This window comes from Jaculus jaculus, chromosome 20 (assembly GCF_020740685.1).
Source record: "Jaculus jaculus isolate mJacJac1 chromosome 20, mJacJac1.mat.Y.cur, whole genome shotgun sequence".
NCBI lineage: Eukaryota > Metazoa > Chordata > Mammalia > Rodentia > Dipodidae > Jaculus > Jaculus jaculus.
The window spans coordinates 16,882,718-16,901,926 of NC_059121.1; the positions used below are offsets into that span (position 1 = coordinate 16,882,718).

The following is a 19,209-nucleotide window of genomic DNA, read 5'->3' on the forward strand; positions in this document are numbered from 1 at the left end:
GGCTGGGAACACGGCCAAGAATAGCAGCAGAGTGAGATCCAGAAAGAGAAACCCTCCCCTCAAATCAGGTGGAAGGCAAGGACCCACACAGAAGCTGTGCTCTGGCCTCCATACTTGTGCTGAAGCGTGCACGCACACACACACTTCACAGGACCCTCCAAGAAGAATGTACTATCTATGAAGCTATTACCTAAAGAGCCCTCAGTAGCATGTATTAAGCTAAAACCCATCAATGTGTTTGCCTTCCCAGAGAATCTGAAGTTAGAATCTCTGCAAACATGGGTGCAGATGGGTGACTGGGGAAAACTCAGCTGACCTACTGCAGCCGGGAGGCCACCATAGGGGGGCAGCAGATGGTAGCCAGGGCTTATTCACACCCACTTTGCTCTGAAAAGTGCACAAAGAGGTTTCCAACTGAATTTTTAAATCAGCTGATGTGATCTAGCCTGGTGATCACTTAAAAAAATCTTATTATTTATTTACTTATGAGAGAGAGGAAGAAAGAATGGGCATCTCAGGGCCTCTAGCCACTGTAAACCAACTCCAGACACATGCACCGCCACCACGTGCATCTGGCTTACATGGGTCTTGAGGAGTTGAACCTGGGCCCTTAGGCTTTGCAGGCAAGTGCCTTAAATACTAAGTCATCTCTCCAGCCCTTGATTATGGCTTTGAAGTCATTCACACATAGGGTCAAACCCCTGCATGGCTACCAAGACCTCAGGGAAGTCTGTGGCCTCCATAAGCTTCCCCTTTCTTACCGGGCAACTAGGACAAGTGGGGCTGAGAAGGGCACCCGCGCCGAGAGCGCTCGGGGTGCTGAGCAGCACAGCACATGCACGTAGGGCCGGACACAGCCTCGTGCGCGGCGGCACGCGTGCTATCGTGACCACCAGCGTGGGAAGTGAAATAAAGCCAGATTCTGGTCTTGTGTTGTCTGCCTCCGTCTGACAGTGGTTTGGAAAAGAAATACCCTTTCCCATGGAGCCCCCTCCCAGCACCAGCCCTCCTTCCTTCCTCCCTAGAAGTCACCACCACCATCTGCTAAGTTCTGCGTGGACAAATCTTCGCTCTAAAGAAACTACTCTACCACAGCTATGGTTTGTCAGCACCGAAGCTCGCACCGCCCTGTCCCTCCTCATCCAGCAGCAAACACTAGGCTGAGCATCTGACACATCTCTTCTTTGGACATGTTTTACACTCGCTGACATAGAGATCACAACACTTCTGGGGAGGAGGAGGATGGCACTGCCAGCCATGTGGAGTCGTCAAGCTTAATTCTCCTGTGCCTGGGCGGTGGGAGGAAGGGAAGCTGGGAGGTGGCAAGCAGGCCCTGAGAGGCAGTTCAGCAGCAGGGCATTCTCTTCTCAGTGTGGCTGTGTGCAGACGTGGTGCCCACCTCTGTGCCGCGAGGCAGCTCTGGGCACCGTCCTCCCCACGCCCCCCCCCTCGGCAGGGCTTTCTCGGGCTCAGGGCGAAGCAGGGACTCTCAACCACTCATTTACCAGCGCCAACTTGAAAACATGGCAAGCTTCAGTCTAGGCATTTACCATACAAACTAAAGGGGTCCACACAGAAGGGGTGGGGAGCGCACTTGTTTAAGCCTGCTGCTTTAAGTGACAGAAGGTGACATCCCCCAGAAATTTCTCCACAATAACCTTGAGAGCAGAACATTCAGAATCTCACTTCTGACTATGCACAAACGCCTTCTACATTACCTAGAATATCATCTCTGAGTGTGACTTAAGCATACATTTACCATCCTGCCAAGAATAATGGGGGTGGGGGATAAAGACCCATTACTTGGGCTGGGAATGGGAGATGAAATGGCACTCTAGGTCCCCGGAACGGGGGAATTTAGTATTTCACAATAATTGTGCTCCCACTGGGCAGGCTGAGTTCCTTCCTGCAGCAGTGTTATGCTGATTCCAAGTGCGCATCCCTCGGTCTAGCTCCTAAGCCTGGAATGTGATGGCTGTTTCTCAAGAGAAACATCTAACTGCATGTTCTGCTCACAGTGTTAGAAGATGTGACAAAGCCCCTGGAAGCCAACATCTCGTTCCTGTAACAAGTGACCATGCTTGGTGCAGCCAGGCCCTTGCAGGGCAGCCTGCTCTCTCCTACAAAACAGGATGCCCACAACAGGGGGCAAAGCACATGACCCAGCCCAAGAGAAAGCTAAGCATGCAAAATCAGGGGCTACTCTTATCACGAACATGAAAATCAAAATTTAAGATCTTTTTGGGGTTTTGTTTGTTTGTTTTTTTCGAGGTGGGGTCTCACTCTAGCTCAGGCTGACCTGGAATTCACTATGTAGTCTCAGGGTGGCCTCGAACTCATGGCAATCTTCCTACCTCTGCCTCCTGAGTGCTGGGATTAAAGGTGTGTGCCACCACACCCAGCTTTTTTTTTTTTTTTTGCTGTGACAAAACTGTAAATCCTATTTAACTCTTTGCTGTAATGACATCTATTTTAATTAGGTGTTAACAGACTGGTAGCTGCCACCCTATAGGTTTATAAAGCAAAATAAAATTACAGCCTAGTAAAACACTGAAGGAAAGAGACCTATCAAAGCAGAGGAGAGGTAACACTATATCCCTTCCTCCCTAAAGTCCCCTGTGGTAATTACATGTGCTGAGAAGAACAGTAGGTGTGTTTGCCTCCGATCAACATTGGGTTGATTTTTTTTTTTTTTTTTTTTTTTGAGGTAGGGTCTTACTCTAGCCCAGGATGACCTGGAATTCACTATGGAGTCTCAGGGTGGCCTCAAACTCACGGCAATCCTCCTACCTCTGCTTCCCGAGTGCTGGGATTAAAGGCGTGCGCCACCACGCCCAACTGGGTTGATTTTTTGAATCCACAAGTTATTTCTAGGATCTGCTTTCCAGAAAATATGCCTGTCGCTAAATAAAGACTGCAGGTCCAGAGTGTGTGTTCACCAGCGTGTACCAGGAGCAGGCTCTGCCCCCACACAGCCGCACACCACACGGGGCTTTCTTCGCAGTGCGGCTGCAGTCCATCCTTTCCCACAACTCTCATGATGCAACACGACTCATCTTGAGAACACCGCCACGTTTGCAAAAATGAGCATCATGTACAGAAAGTAAAATTAACACCTGAAACACCGATTCATGCACAAGATAAATGCACCTGCAATGAAGAGGCTCTGACTAGTGTGCCTCTGTGTCTACTTCGTACCGCGTCGTGAGAACCACGGGGTGAATCACAGAATGAACGCAGACCACATGAGGGCCACAGGTCCTAATATTGGAGAGAAGCTCTGGCAGTAACCAGTGCTGTCACCAGCCGTACAACGGGGGAGGAAATGGGCTTATGGCTACCAAACACAAGACTGCATATGTTTAGTTGAAAAGGAAAACAGTTAAAAATAAGTGCTTTTCCAACTAATTTTGAAACAAACATCAGCATTTTTAAATGTTCACAAATCACATAAAATCAGAAAGTTAAAAATCCTGGGACAGGGGCTAATCTGATCCTCTGAAAAGATTTTTGTCATCTGTTGGCTGACAACCTGACGGCTGCAAGTCCTCCTGCCAAGAGACGGTTACCTGGCTGAGCCGCTCTCACCTGGACACTTGCATCACATGAGAGCCTTCATGCCAGGAGTCTTTTTTTTCCGGGTGTGTTGGACACTGCCAGAAGTGGACCCATCGAGTCCACCGGTGCTAAGGAGTTAAGCATCCGAGATTTAATTTAACAGTTTCGGCTTTATTAAGCTGTCACAGGCAGCCCCACTTTGATAACAGTAGCTGCTCCAATTATGGCTTGGTTTAGGGTTGACAAGTATAATGATTCATTCGTGGCACATGAGAAGCAATAAAAGGTTGTTTTGCATTACAGCTTTAAAAATGTGGGCACTTTTTTCATTTAATTTGTCACTTAGCTTTTGCTAAGAGGACATTTAAATTGCAGTAAAAGGCAAATGGGGCTTTTAGTTTAAATGTAATCCCCATGTTTAAATGATCTGTAATGGTGCAATGTTGGAGTGGGAACACTATTGTCTCACAGTGGGTCCTGATGGTGACATGTGACATTTGTATTCAGGTCCTGTATTATCCATGTGGCTAAAGGGCTTCCAATTTCATTTCACAGCCAGAAGCCTGCAGAAAACACCAATTAACTTGCAGATCCCATTTGCCGACAAAACTCAGCCTCTTCTCAATGCCTGGCATCTGGCAGCGTTCAGCATTTAATTCCAAAGCAGAGCCTTGGAGCCATGTGAGCCTTGTGTGGGGCACAAAGTCAAACTCCACCATTTTATTATGAAGCAAACGCCTTTCCTTTTGTAGTCTAGCAGAAACTTGCGGTGATTTTTTGGGGGGAGGGGGGTAAATGAATATTAAGATGTGGTTGGCACTGTGACTTCCAGATCTTCAGAGAATTTGGATCCCATTAAAATGGCAAGTGACCTCTGCTTGCGATTACCAGAGCATACAGGAGCATTACCACCACCAAGGTAAGGATTCCAAGGTGGGGGTGGCAGAAAGGAGTCAAACACGGGGGACAAAATGTCTTCAACTCCGAAATCGGACATGTTGGGACCTGGCTCTCAATTAGAAAATGGTCCAATGAGAAGATACCACTAGAATCAGCTGACAAAAACTTCCACCCAATGAAAAGCTATGCTGTTTGGTTTTTGAGATAGGCCTTCACTCTGACCCAGGCTGGCCTCCCTCCTGGGCTGAGATCACGGCATGAGCCACCATGTCCAACTGAAGACTCTATACTTTTTTTAAAATAGTTTATTTTTATTTGTTTATTTGAGAGAAGGGAAGAGAAGAGAGGAGAGAGAGAGAGAGAGAGAGAGAGAGAGAGAGAGAGAGAGAGAGAGAGAGGGAGAGGGAGAGGGAGAGAGGGAGAGGGAGAGAGGGAGAGGGAGAGGGAGAGGGAGAGGGAGAGGGAGAGGGAGAGGGAGAGGGAGAGGGAGAGGGAGAGGGAGAGGGAGAGGGAGAGGGAGAGGGAGAGGGAGAGGGAGAGGGAGAGGGAGAGGGAGAGGGAGAGGGAGAGACTCCAGATGCATGCACCCCCTTGTGTATCTGGCTTACGTAGGTGCTGGGGAATCGAACCTGGGTCCTTTGGCTTTGCAGGCAAGTGCCTTAACGGCTAAGCCATCTCTCCAGCCCAGACTCTATACTTCTGATTGAAGGGTGGACATGTACAGTTTTCAAACTATACTTGGAAAAGTGAAGTGTGGCTATGGATTAAATGTGAATGTTGCAAAGTTCATGTGACTACATCACTTGTACTTTTTTAGTAAACAAAATATCCAAATATTGTCTTTCCAATCAGTTATTTATAATTCCATCTTTTCTAAGCACTGAAGCTCTTTACATTTTATTCACTTAATAGTAATCCAATATTTTTCCTTAAGTGAGCCCTGCATTCTGTTTTTTTAATGAGAGTCATTTTTGCCTTCCTAGGCAACAGCTCCTCTTGGTCCAGTCTAAACCTGGGATCAACAAGCATGAAGTAGTAATCTACCATCCGGCCAAGAGACGTTTCACCGAGACCATAGATTCAAGTAGTATTTTCCTCTCAATAAATTAATACAGGTATTGATACAATGTTTCTTAAAAGTTTCATTTGGGGTTAGAGATGGCTCAGCTTGCTTGCAAATCTGATGGCCCAGGTTCAATTCCCCAGTGCTCACATAAAACCAGATGCACAAAGCGGTGCGTGCACCTGGGGTTTGTTTGTAGCAGCTGGAGGATCTGGTGGGCCCATTCGCATTCTCTCTCTCTCTCTCTGTCTTTAAAAATTTTTTAAAGATTTCATTTGTCATTATAGATTTCTTTACAGAAAGACAGAAAACAAATGAATCATTCATTATTCCCCTAGCAATAAACACTGGGTACAAGACTCACTGCAACAAAAACTCACAGTATTCTCACGTGTTGTTGTTTTTTTCAACCACCTTCAATATTTCTATCTTTTAACCACCAGACATGTGAGAACCATTGCATTTTGGAATCTGTTGTAGCTTTTTCATCTCAAAACCAATAGTTCATATAAGACTACAGCAGCCAAGAAAAGCTAAACACCCAGGTCTCTGTTGAGATCTCACTGTGGGAAGAGGAGAAGACAGACTCCCAATTTTAGCGGGAACAAATTAAGTAACAAGTTCTACAATGTAAAATAGCTATTCTAAAAATACACGTTTTAACTAAATATTGAAAAGTGATTCTTATGCTTGCTTTCCTCAGGAACACTAGCCCAGTGTGCTAGCCGCTGTGTGCTGGTGACAAGTGCTGCCTGAGGGCTCCCTCTATGGCAGCACAATGACCCGTCTCACACATCCACCTGTGGCCGCATCCACATACAACTCTGAGGGGACGCGTCATTTACCCAGCTCATCCCACAGCTGCCTGTACTTGTCACTCATCGCAGTGCCTTGCTGCCTCCAGAGGGACAGGCGAGGGTCCGCCATGAACTGCTCTGTGATCAGGGTCAACATGCGGGCCCCGTTGGAGTCCCTCATCTTCAACATCTCCCGCACCTAATGGGAAAACAAGACACAGATGTTCAAAGAATAAAACAAGAGACAAAACCACTTTTTTCGTGTGTGTGTGTGTGTGTGTGTGTGTGTGTGTGCACGCGTGTGTTAAGTCTGTATCCCAGCCCTCTTAAGCAAAAATAGACACCATTTTGTATCCGAAACTGCAATTTGATGACAGAAAGCATAGTCAATTATTTTAAATTATGCTTTAGAAGCTGTGGGAGGTAAAGACATTTCCCTAACTTTTAATCTTTGAATTTCAAAAGTTTTGGGTGGGTTTTGCACATATCATTAAGGTAACTGATTAGGCTGTTTCACGTGTGTCTGGTAAACGTGTGTGTGTGAGTGTGTGTCACTAAGTTGTCACCTTTCTGCTCTGGCGTCCCAACTCAAGATTACAGGTATGTGCCACCAAGCTGGTGAGAATGTTCTAGGTGCACATCAAAGCATGTCTTCTATCTAAATCAGCACACTTTGTGGTCGAGACTGTCCTCCAACAGAATCAGCGACTCACTAAACTCATGCTGCCACACCACAAAACTTGAGATCTGGGCCTGGAAAGTGGTATCCGAACTAACCAATTCACCCAGACACACTCGGGCAAGGTGTTGCTCCTTCACAGGCGGCGTAACAACCTACAGAAAAACAGTCTGTCATGTTCCGGACCCTCCAACTGCTTGTACTTACCACCAGAGTAGCTCAGCCTACCGCAGCCCACTGGAGACTCCTCAGAAAACTTGCAAATTGACTGATAGTAGTATGGCTTTCCTGTGTCCTAGCTCACATATAGAATCATCTAGTTAAACTACACAATGCAACAGCCCTTACGTAGTCCCCGAATTGTGCAAGCCCTCTAACTTTTGAAAAATGAGGAATTTTTCTAAGTCTCTCTCACTGAGTTTCTTTTAAGTATGGGGCAGTAGCATGCATGACTGCCAAGGACCCGTGGTTCCAGGTGCTCTTGAAGGCCCAGAGACGACAGAGCGACTGCAGGCGCTGTACTAGCAGCTGGAGCGCCGCAGCACTCGGGGTGACGGCAGGGAAAGTCTGCACGTGTTCAGTACAAGGGAGACACCTTCAATCTACTGGTGGCTGAATGAGCACGGCAGACCTCCCTCTCAGCACAAGGACTGCGTGCATTTGCTCAAATGAAAATGTCTTTTGAAAGGCAAGAGGAACTGGACAGAGCCCATATGCTTAGCAAATCACTCTGTGGATGATCCTCAAGGCGAAGAGTCTCTGGTATGATAACCTAATGTGGCCTCTCAAGCCAGGCCCTCAAGCTCGACTTCTGGTCCATGGCTGTTATGCTGCACTTCCCAAATAAAATAAAAGAGAAAGGAGATAGAAAGGGAAGCTTCTCTGCAGGACACTGGACATTCCAAATAATCCATCCCAGAGCACGGTCACATAGGATCCCTTAACTGAACACCAGCTGTACCTCGGGAGGTTACTGGAGCATGGACATAAGAGGGGAGAGGAATCCTGCAGTCAAGGTTCTTCATGAGAGGCAAGTCAAGACGATGAGGACTACATCTGAGCTCTTCAAGACCAAACGCACCCCTTCCCCAAATCTCAAAGGTTCTGCTTCCAGGAGTGTCATCTCAATGACCATAAAGACCAAAAGCACCCCTTCCCCAGATCTCAAGTCTCTGCTTCCAGGAGGGTCATCTCATTGACCGAAAAGACCAAAAACACCCCTTCCCCAAATCTCAAAGGCTCTGCTTCCAGGAGGATCAGCTCAATAACCATAAAGACCAAAAACACCCCTTCCCCAAATCTCAAAGGCTCTGCTTTCAAGAGGGTCACCTCAATGACCGAAAAGACCAAACACACCCCTTCCTCAAATCTCAAAGGCTCTGCTTCCAGGAGGGTCATCTCATTGACCGTAAAGACCAAAAACACCCCTTCCCCAAATCTCAAGGCTCTGCTTCCAGAAAGGTCAGCTCAGTAACTGTAAAGACCAAATGCACCCCTTCCCCAAATCTCAAGGCTCTGCTTCCAGGAGGGTCAGCGCAATGACTCTAAAATGCTTCTCTCCACTACAGAGTCACTAACTGGTCTGAATACGGAGACCTGGGAGGGAGGAAGGAGTCATCCAAAATTTACCAAATGTCCTTCTCAAGCCTACAGCTAATAAATTTCTAGACTGTTGACTCTGGGGATTTATGAGTTCAAAATATTTGTGCACTAAGGAATGACTAAGCCATGTATGAAGTCATTTCAAAATTAAATATACTGCATTATAAACTAATTCCTCAAAACATGGCAATCTATCTATAGGACAAATCTTTCTCATCAGAGTATTATTTTCTGGCCATGTTCAATGGCAGAGTCCACCCTAATTCTGCTGAATTAAAATTAACAGAAAACAAATGAAATCCCATCAATTTTTAATTACTGTGACTATTAGAGAAACTATTTAACAGAAGGATCAAGGAACACAGTAAACTGTGCCCTTAAAAACAATTTTAGCACATTATCTATAATGATGACTATAGCCCCAATGAAATACTGATTTCGGACCATATAAAATACATTGTATTCAGAACTGAGGAACGCTGTTACTGCACCTAACACATGTCATCAGTTACGTCATCAGTTTTTAGTAGTCAAGGGGATTCTAGTAGGTGCCGCTGCACACTGCTATCACAGTTTTAGGAGCGGTCACTGTCACATTATAGAAGAAAAGCTGGCATTGTTTGGTAAGGTTTGGACAGTAGTATTAAAACATTGACGCCTACATGACTCTAACTTGTGGTTTTGAAATGAGCATAAACATGCTGACATTACCAAGCTAAATATGTACAATAAGTTTTAAGGGTTATATTTAATAAACGTTATGCTCAACTTGAGAAAATTAACTACAAAAAGAAAACCTTGAAAAGGTATCAAGTAACATTAAGCTTTTTTTTACTCCTGAAAGACGTTTTAAAAATTATACAAGCCGGGCATGGTGGTATACTCCTTTAACCTAGCACTCGGGAGGCATGAGTTCAAGGCCACCCTGAGACTGCATAGTGAGTTCCAAGTCAGCCTGGGCTAGATAGAGCAAGACCCTACCTTGAAAACCTATACAAATTAGCATCATTTTATATGAACTGAGAAAGGTCTAAGGTCATCTAAGCAAACAAGAGCTTGCATCACAACATGAAAGTTTCTCATCTGTTCATTAGCATAATGCTTTTATCTACTTTAAGTGTGATCTTATATAGTGTATATAATGTGTGCACCTGCCTGGACTCTTTTCTTGACAGACAGTGTCGTACCTTTGCAAAGAGCAGATTAAGCTGCTTCCCTGAGCCGTGGTAGCCGCCCTGGGAGAGGAACACCTTCACCTGCTCCTGGACCTGCTCCTCGTCCAGGTGCCAGCAGTTCTCGTCATCCACACTGGCACCTGCTGTCGGGTCAGGAGCGCCTAGGAGAAAGTGAACAAAGAAAACACGTGCTGGATAAACACAAAGGTTTTAGACAATAGACTTAAAAACAATTAACTCTATTTTTGCCTAGACATTTTAAAATCCAATTTCAATTCCAAATGCAAAATTATGACTGAAAATAAATGCAAAATTAAGACTTATCTGTGCCACACCAAGTGCAGATGCCTTCACACTGATCACAGACACATTTTCAGAAAGAGGTTTCAAGGGCTAGGGAGATGGCTTAGTGGTTAAGGGGCTTGTCTGCAAAGCCTACGGGTCCAGGTTCAATTCCCCAGTACCTACATAAGCCAGATGCACAAGGTGGTACATGTGTATAGTTTGTCTGCAGGAGTTACAGGCCCTGGCATACCCATTCTCTCCTTCCCCACCCCCTGATAAATAAATAAATATTTTTTTTAATTTTTATTTATGTATTTATTTGAGAGCGACAGAGACAGAGAGAAAGACAGACAGAGGGAGAGAGAGAGAATGGGCGCGGCAGGGCTTCCAGCCTCTGCAAACGAACTCCAGACGCGTGCGCCCCCGTGTGCATCTGGCTAACGTGGGACCTGGGGAACCGAGCCTCGAACCGGGGTCCTTAGGCTTCACAGGCAAGCGCTTAACCGCTACGCCATCTCTCCAGCCCTATAAATAAATATTTTTAAAAAAGAAATGAGTTTACAGGTATTCTAAACAATTAAAAAGATCACCAAAATGTCACAGTGTAAATGTGTGATGGGAGAACTATGTAACATGCTAGAAAAATCCTTTTCAAGACACTAGAAAATTATGAAACAAGTGAACTCAGCAGCACAGTTCCCTTTCCACCATGATAATCAAGAAGTGTCACCATGATCTGCCAGTACAAACCAGTCTTTAGTGGTAGCAAACTACAGACTGCGGGGAAAGCTCGCCAGGCGGGAGCAGGCAGGGCAGCTGATCACTCCCCACAGTGTGGGGTCACCCCGCGCGGCTGCGTCAATAGTTCACTGCTGAACCACACGGAAGATCACAGCTGCGTGGTGAGCCGTGTCGGCATGCTCGCCACCTGAGAAATGTCAAGCTTACCTGGATATGGAGGGGAAAAACTAAGTTTCATCTGTTTATTTTTAAAAAAAAAAAAAAAAAGCAATGGTATTTTAAGACTCAAGATGTGCAAGAAGTGAAAAAAAAGAAAGAATTAAAAATGAAAAAAACGCTGGGCGTGGTGGGGCACGCCTTCAATCCCAGCACTGGGAGGCACAGATAGGAGTTCAAGGCCACCCTGAGACTCCATAGTGAATTCCAGGTCAACCTGGGCTAGAGTGAGACCCTACATCGAAAAACCAAAAATACATAAATAAATAAATAAATAAATAAATAAATAAATAAATAAATAAATAAATAAAATAAAATAAACTTTTGGCACTGGCATCCCATCTCCTTATAAACCCTTATAAAACTGCAGAAGTGGGGCTGTAGGGATGGCTTAGTGATTAAGGTGTTTACCTGCAAAGGCAAAGGACCCAGGTTCAACTCCTCAGGACCCACGTAAGCCAGAAGCACAAGGTGGTGCATGTATCTGGAGTTCATTTGCACTGGCTGAATGTCTTAGCACACCCATTCTTCCTCTCCCTCTCCCCTCCCCCAATCCTCTCCTTTTTCTCTCCCTCTCTCCTTCACCCTCTTTCTCTCTCACACTATAGAGGTGGTTCTATACTGCTTTGTCTGTCATGTTATGATCCAATGCAAACTCAGATAGCCAAGGAAATAGTAACATCTCCTTAGATTAGGTCTTTTAGAAGGCGGCAGTGGGGAAAGAGCCTTGATAAAAGAGGCTCTCATTCCTTCAGCCAGTCAGCTTATCCACCACAGAGGACTTGGTGCCATCCTGCCCTTCCTTGACCCATAAATAGGATGATATTCACAAAAGACAAAAGTCCTGCTCCCACCAAGTTTTACAGCCTAGCGCTCAGGGGCTTAGCAAACTTTCTAAGAACCACAATCAATACACTTTCCACTACATCTAACGTGTGTGTGTGTGTGTGTGTGTGTGTGTGTGTGTGTGTGTAGATGATTATGGCTATCCACTAATCTGAAGGAGAAATTGACTGGAAAGGAGTATTTCCTAGTGGTCTGGTATTTTCCATCCCCTTCCAGTTTTCCAAAGACTTGTCCACAATCTCTTACACCAATTCCATAACACAGCTGAGCTACAGCGCACTATTTGAAAAGCACTGAGACAAGAATCAATGCCCTAGGAATGAGTACAAATACGTAATGGTAATGCTTGCTTAAAGGAAGAAATGAGTGTTCTGGGAAACTGTATCCAAACCGTGGACGTGAACCTCCGGGAAATGGCACTGTGAAAGGAGCGATACATGTGCAAGTGAGGCTAACAAAAGAACCTGGGCAAAGAGGGCTTGGGCAGGAAGAACGCGGTACACTGAGCAAACAGTCCACTCAGCCCAGGAGCAGAGGACAAGGGGAGGGAAAGAACAGTACAGGCGATTCAAGAAACAGGAACAGGGCTGGATTCGGAGGGCCTCTGCTGCTGAGGAGCTTTCTTCCTCTCTCCTTGACTCAGTAAGTGGGAATTCAGGACAAGGCTGTCTGAAGTGGAAGAGCACTCTAGACAGTAAAAGATGTTCTGTCTAGATATGCATCAATTACAATTTTCCTTCCGTGATGTCCTAATTGTGCAGACTTAAAAACAAGTGGGAAGACTTTCCATGGAAATATGTCCAGGAAACAGTATTGAATGAAAATATCGAGGGGAAAAAAAACATACATCATGTACTACCTTTCATGCCTATGACATTTTTAAAAGAACGCATCCATTAATGTCTCTTCACAGAAACTATCTGGGAAGGATACTGAAAACAAGTAGCCAAATAACACGCGAAGAGATCTTCATTTAGCTGTATTTTCACACTTCACAAATTTGTAACATCAACACATTTATGTGCTTCAAAAAAATCAACTCTAGGGGCTAGAGTGATAGCTTAGCAGTTAAGGCATTTGCCTGCAAAGCCAAAGGATCCCAGTTCGACTCTCCAGGACCCACATAAGCCAGATGCACAAGGGGCGCATGCATCTGGAGTTTGTTTGCAGTGGCTGGAGGCCCTGGTGCACCCATATTCTCTCTCTCTCTCTCTCTCTCTCTCTCTCTGCCTCTTTCTGTTGCTCAAATGAATAAATAAAATATATTTTTAAAAATCACTCTACTTGAAATGTGGGCATTAGGCTGGAGAGCAAAAGTAAAGATCAAAAGCAGCGAGGAAGCTAGTGTGGCGCTCCACAGGGGATGGTGAGGGCACCTAGAAAAGCGTGGTGACAACAGAGGCTGAGAAGCATCAGAACCTCAGGGCATAAATTCCAGACTTACAGAGGAGGCTGAGGCAACGAGATAGAAGAGACTGGGTTCTAGATAACTACTAGACAGAATACTAGACAACTGACTGGCCCAGCGAAGGGTCAGATGGGGGAGGGTAGCACAGTGCTTAGATCGTGGGTCAGTTTAGGACATGGTGAATTTGAAATTCTTTGGCGAAGACACACAGAAGGCAGAGGACTTCAAGCAGGCTTAACAGAGCGTCTGGGAGGAGCTGGCACAAGGGCGACGGGAATGAGTGCTGTGCTCTTCCACAGCGTTGGGGGACTGGCTTTCCCAGACAACACGGGGAGGAGACGTTGGTCACAGCAGGTACTGGACAACGAGGCAGGCATCCAGGCTCCAGAAGAGCAGGGATTTTATCTGCCCTCCTCACCACTGCTCCCTTGTCACCTGATCACTATCTGGCAAACTTAAAACTCACGGGAAGGGAGAAAAGGGGGAGGAAGAAAACACAACTGTTCCCCCCCCCCCGCCCCAAGAAAAGGACTCCTGAAGCCGGGTGTGCTGGCACACACCTTTAATCCCAGCACTCAGGAGGCAGAGGTAGGAGGATCTCCATGAGCTCAAGGCCACCCTGAGACTAGATAGTGAATTCCAGGTCAGCCTGGGCTAGAGTGAGACCTTGAAAAACCAAAAAAGAAAAGGAAAGGACTCCTGCTCTTCTTTGAAAGGCTAAAAACTACAGTAAAGTTTCCTCACGATGTCCCTGGAGACAGCTATAAATATTCATCTCCGATCCAGAGGAGAAACAGCACAATGGTGATGAAATGTCCAGAGCCACAGTGGTAAGTCCAGTCTTCTGGTTTCTCCCCTGCGAATGGACACAGCTCAGAAGCCTGGAGCTCAAACTGAGCCCTGATGATATCAGAACAGGGGCATGGCAAGGCTGCCAGCCTTCAAGACAGATCCATGAAAAAGAGCTGCTGTATTTCTGAGCATGACTCTGTCCTTAAAGGAAACCCAGGACAAATAATGCCATGAAAAGTATATGCCAAAGAAATTTAGAATCCCAATTTACCCATCCTGTGGAAAGACAGCTGAAGATTCTTTATGGACATGAGTCAAAAGAGACTTATAACAACTAAATGCACAGCCTCAAGTTTTTTCTAAAAGATTTTTTTGGATATTTTTTAAGCTTTTATTTTAAAGTTTTTCCCAATATGTTACTAAAACCTCTCGTGGAAATTGAATACATTCATCTTTCCCCTTCATGTGAAAAACTTCCACTAACTACAGATCATCCATCTCCACTATTTCCTCTCATCATCTGAGATAAACAAATCCCATTTCAACTCTCACAATAGATATTTTCTTATTATTTAGGCATTCTCTTTTGGGACTCCATCCCCAACAGAGCCTTGGCCCAGGCCCACGTGAACAGTGTGGATGTGCTCTGCGCGACCTTGCTGAGCTGCTCGGCAGGACTGTAGTCGGCTGAGGACCACGAGCCGCACGGCCAAGGACTGCTGGGAGAGAGGCTCAGTCCTCCAGGTTTCCCCATAAATAGCCAAGTATTGTAAGCAGATCTGAATCTGAATTGGAGATAACCCAGGTCTCTTATGGACTGAATTGGCAAAGAGGTCTACATTCAAACACCCTCTAAAGTTCCCTTCATCTTTTCAAGCTAAGAAGAAGGGGTAGAAGAACATAGGTATCACAGTGCCAGTTTCCTAGAAAACCAGCCAGGGTTTAAAATGTTACACGCTGAAATTTAACTTCACAATGCAGACTCTGATTTTTGTCACAGTAGAAAAAATAACTACTAGCAAAAGTATAAATATATGAATTGCATTTTCTCCAGTTTTGAAGAAAACGGGTTTTGACTTTGGGCATTTTATTAAGCTAGTGTCAGGATTAACTTACTTCTTGACAGTATTAAAGATTAGTATTAGCCTGGTGGTTGGGGTTCAGTTTTCCAGTACCCACTTAACACCAGATACACAAAGTGGAGTTCACCTGCAGTAGCTGGAGGCCCTGGCACATCCATTTTCTCTTTCTGTCTGTCTGTGCTCTCTCCATCTTGCTCACTCTCTCTCTGCTTGCAAATAAATAAATCTAAAAACTTAAGAAAGAAAAGTATAATTTAAAAATAGTAACTAGTGTGTAATAAAAATGTCTTCCTGCCCTGCTGGAGTAGAGAAAGCCTCCTGAAGCTTTAGGTTGTCGCAGGTGGGCCCCAGGCCAGGGAGGGGTCTCTCCCCGTGCTGAGGCCTCTAAAGCAATGCAGGCTATCCCCATGTCCCTGGTGACCACCTGGACTCTGCTTCTGAAGACACCCCCTACAAGCACTGGTCACAGGAGACTGAGAAATGCAGCTGGAGCTGAGCAGGAAGCTGTCTCCCTGCTGACTAGCTACTAGGTGCGGCTAGGGGAGGAAAGGCATCAACAAGCACAAGCAGTGGCTCCTGGAAGCTACACAATAGACCAGCCAGGAAAGATGTGCCCACAGCTGCAATAGTGGCATGAAAGATGGAGGGACCAACTGTTCTCAGTGACAGGAACTCCATGCCTGGTACTGAAAACCAAGTCAAAGCCCTCTGGCTTGGAAGGACATGGGCCCTAGAGAGAAGTTACCACTGTTCTTTAGCTAAATGGATACGCTGAGTCTGTCCGATTACCTCCTAAATGCTTATGTTTGTGTCCATTGACTAATACTGATCTCACTATGGAAGCTTCTTTTGACAGATGGGGGTGAATACTGGGGAGACCCGAGGTGATGGGAGGACAGTCCAGTCCCTGTCGCGCCTGCTGCAGCTCAGGGGCCACGGGGGAGGCGGTGGGCAGATCACGAGTGCTGCTCTAGCTGCCAACCAGAGCAGCTTCTCTATGGAGATGGCGGTAGATGCTCAGGAGAGTCCAAACTCACCCAAGTGCTGGAAAGAAGAGGCTGCTGAGAGCTCAGTGCTCAGGAGACATTTCTACCATGCCCTCCAAGGCTCAGGGACAGGGGCAGAAAGAATGGGAGGAGGAGTGCTTCGGAGCACTCTCATGTGGACCTAAACTGGCTGGTGCACTCATGACCTCAGTGTCTTACTGCCTGCACAGACTTGCACATGTCTGAGCCATCAACACTTCGGCCTAGAGGACAGAGCAGGGAAAGAAGAAGGAGGCACCCCACAGCACTACTTGGACAGAGCAGGTAGTCAACAGAACAGGGGTAGAAGTGTGGGGGGGTATAATTAAGATAAGAATATGATCAAATTACAGATGTTCATGTATTTAAAACCTTAATAGGGCTGGGAAAATGGCTTAGCAGTTAAGGCTCTTGCCTACAAGGCCAAAGGAACAAGTTTTGATTTCCCAGGACCCGTATAAGACATGGTGGTGCATGCATCTAGAGTTCAACTGTAGCGGCTGAAGACCCTGGAGTGCCCATTCTCTGTCTCTATCTATCTGCCTGCCTCTTTCTCCCTCCCTCCCTCTCTTTCTCTTTCAAATAAATAAATAATTTTTTAAATCCCCAAAAGAGTATAAAGTTACTTTATACATTTTTTAATGTGTTAGGAGTAAAGCATATATAAAATATAGTATAGGCCATGAAATTAAGCATATACAACAATATTTTTCCCCAAAAGCCTAAATTCACATATTAAACTTCAGTGCTGGGTTGGGGAGATGAATATAGCTCAATAGTACACCACCTGTTCAATCCTCAGCACCTCTGTCATCCATGAATAAATAAATTAATGTGATATACTTTAATTCTGAAATTTAACTATTTAAATCCTCATATGTCTTGATTGCATGCATTAGTTTCCTAAGTATTATATAAGAAAAAAGATTTGCAGAATTTATTTCTACTTGTAAATGACCATCTGTAATCAGACAATCTCTTAGCATTTAACTTTGAGAAGGGAATGCAAAGAAAACCATAATTCATGTATTTATACACTTGCTATTAAATATCCCCAAGTTAGACAGGAACCAAAATCACTATGTATATAAATGAAACAGCTCATTAAAATGTTTAAAAGTTATCATGTTTTGCCCTTATTTATATTTATAATTATAAATGCTATCATATTTACAACTGTATAATTAATCTTTGTGGGAATTTTATTACTAAAGTTTAACTCTTCAGTTTCAAGCCTTTAGGGAAATTGAAATTATATAGTGGGGAGAAGAAAAAAACCCTGAAATAGCTTAATTGTTTCTCATTCCCAGATGCAGATGTGTGTGAGCTTGTTCTACCTCCGACTTGCGCAGGAAGAGGCAGAGGGAGATTCACGGAGGTGGAGCCCCTGTCTAAGCCTTACCCTGCTGTAGCCCAACACCGAAACCCCCACAGGTCCCCCAGTGAAAGCAAGTCAAAAATTTAAAGGCACATTATGAAAATTAGATACCAGGCATCCCTTGAGACCTACTGAATGGGAGTTTCTTTTTTTTTAATTTTTGTTTGTTTGTTTTTATTTATTTGACAGCGACAGAGAGGAGGAGGCAGAGAGAGAGAGAGAGAGAAAGAGAAAGAGAGAGAGAGAGAGAAAGAGAAAGAGACAGAGAGGGAGAGAGAGGGGGAGAGAGAGAGAGAGAGAGAGAGAGAGAGAGAATGGGTGCACCAGGGCTTCCAGCCACTGCAAACAAATTCCAAACATGTGAGCCCCCTTGTGCATCTGGCTAACCTAACATGGGTCCTGGGGAATCAATCCTCAAACCAGGGTCCTTAGGCTTCACAGGCAAGCGCTTAACCCCTAAGCCATCTCTCCAGCCCTGAATGGGACTTTCTTACTGAGAACAGAGAAGGATGGGAGGAAGAGGATTCTGACTGGGACAGAACGTTAAATACAGTGGTATATTCTGAATCTTAAGAATAAAAAGTATTCAAGGTCTGGCCAGAGGTACTGCACAGGTATCTGCCCAGTGTACTGAATGAGCAGATTTTAAGACACACTTAGAATTTCGTGCCCGGGTACAGTCACTTCTAAGTGTCAGACCACAACAAACCATCCTGCCGATTTTAAGCCGAGCTGGTCAGACACGTTTACAAAGACTTAGGCTGTGCTTGGTCCATGCAGCGGCCACAGCTTGAGGTTCAAGTGGAGAGAGGGAAGGGTAATTCCTTCTCTTCTCTATTCTGTTATCTGCTTCCATAATTCTACCATCCAGATCATACACTTAGCTATTTATACTGAGAAGCAACGTGCCTTTTGGTTGAAACTGTCAAATTTAGTCTATTCAGTTGGAATACAGGCAGGAGAGGTCTGCACTGCTGAGGGTGTTAACTTGGTCTCTTGGACCCACGCAAGAGTGCTGTCTCCTACAGTTTTGGCGCTTGCTGTGAGCACTGGGAGACAAGACACTGAGTAGGGGACACCTGCCTAGCATGTCCCAGGCAGAATCCTGATATCAACCATAGGCGCTGGCAACAAACTAGCGACTCAGACTCAAGCAAAAATCTTTCTTTTGAATAGAAAGAAAACAAGAAGGTTACTCAAAAAAAAAAATTGCACTAGTAAATGTATTTTTTTTAGAGAAATTAAGTCTTATTCTTAATTAAATTCTGATTTCAAGCCAGGTATAGTGGCCATGTCTTTAATTCAAGCACTCCAGAGGCTAAGGTATGAGGACTGCCACGAGTTCAAGGCCAGTCTAGGACTGCAGAGTGAGTTCCAGGTCAGCCCACACTAGAGTGAGACTGCCTCAAAAACCAAAACAAAAAGATTAATTTATTAATCAACCCATTTTGAGGCAGTTAACTAATGCTTTTATTTCAATTTATGAATTTGGTATAGTTAAACAAACAGCCCCTTTCCTCTACCGTCAACTCAGCCCACATAATCTACTGCCCTGACAGATGCGGTGCCGTCGCTGGAAGTTACTGGAGGACAACCTATTTCCTTAACTGTGAGGACGCATGACGGAGGAAGCCTTGGGAGTACCAACTTCTGCCTCGAACA

General features: G+C 45.1%; 1 protein-coding gene across 1 annotated transcript in view; it reads right to left on the reverse strand.

Annotated features, from left to right (window-relative positions):
• Zswim6 (zinc finger SWIM-type containing 6) overlaps positions 1 to 19,209 on the reverse strand; it is a 175,467-nt gene that overhangs the window by 42,400 nt on the left and 113,858 nt on the right. The window contains exons 4-5 of the mRNA XM_045138951.1: positions 9,787 to 9,935; positions 6,367 to 6,517 (exon numbers count right to left, since the gene is read on the reverse strand). Coding sequence (XP_044994886.1) covers positions 6,367 to 6,517; positions 9,787 to 9,935 — 300 coding nt within the window. The remainder of the gene's footprint in view (positions 1 to 6,366; positions 6,518 to 9,786; positions 9,936 to 19,209) is intronic.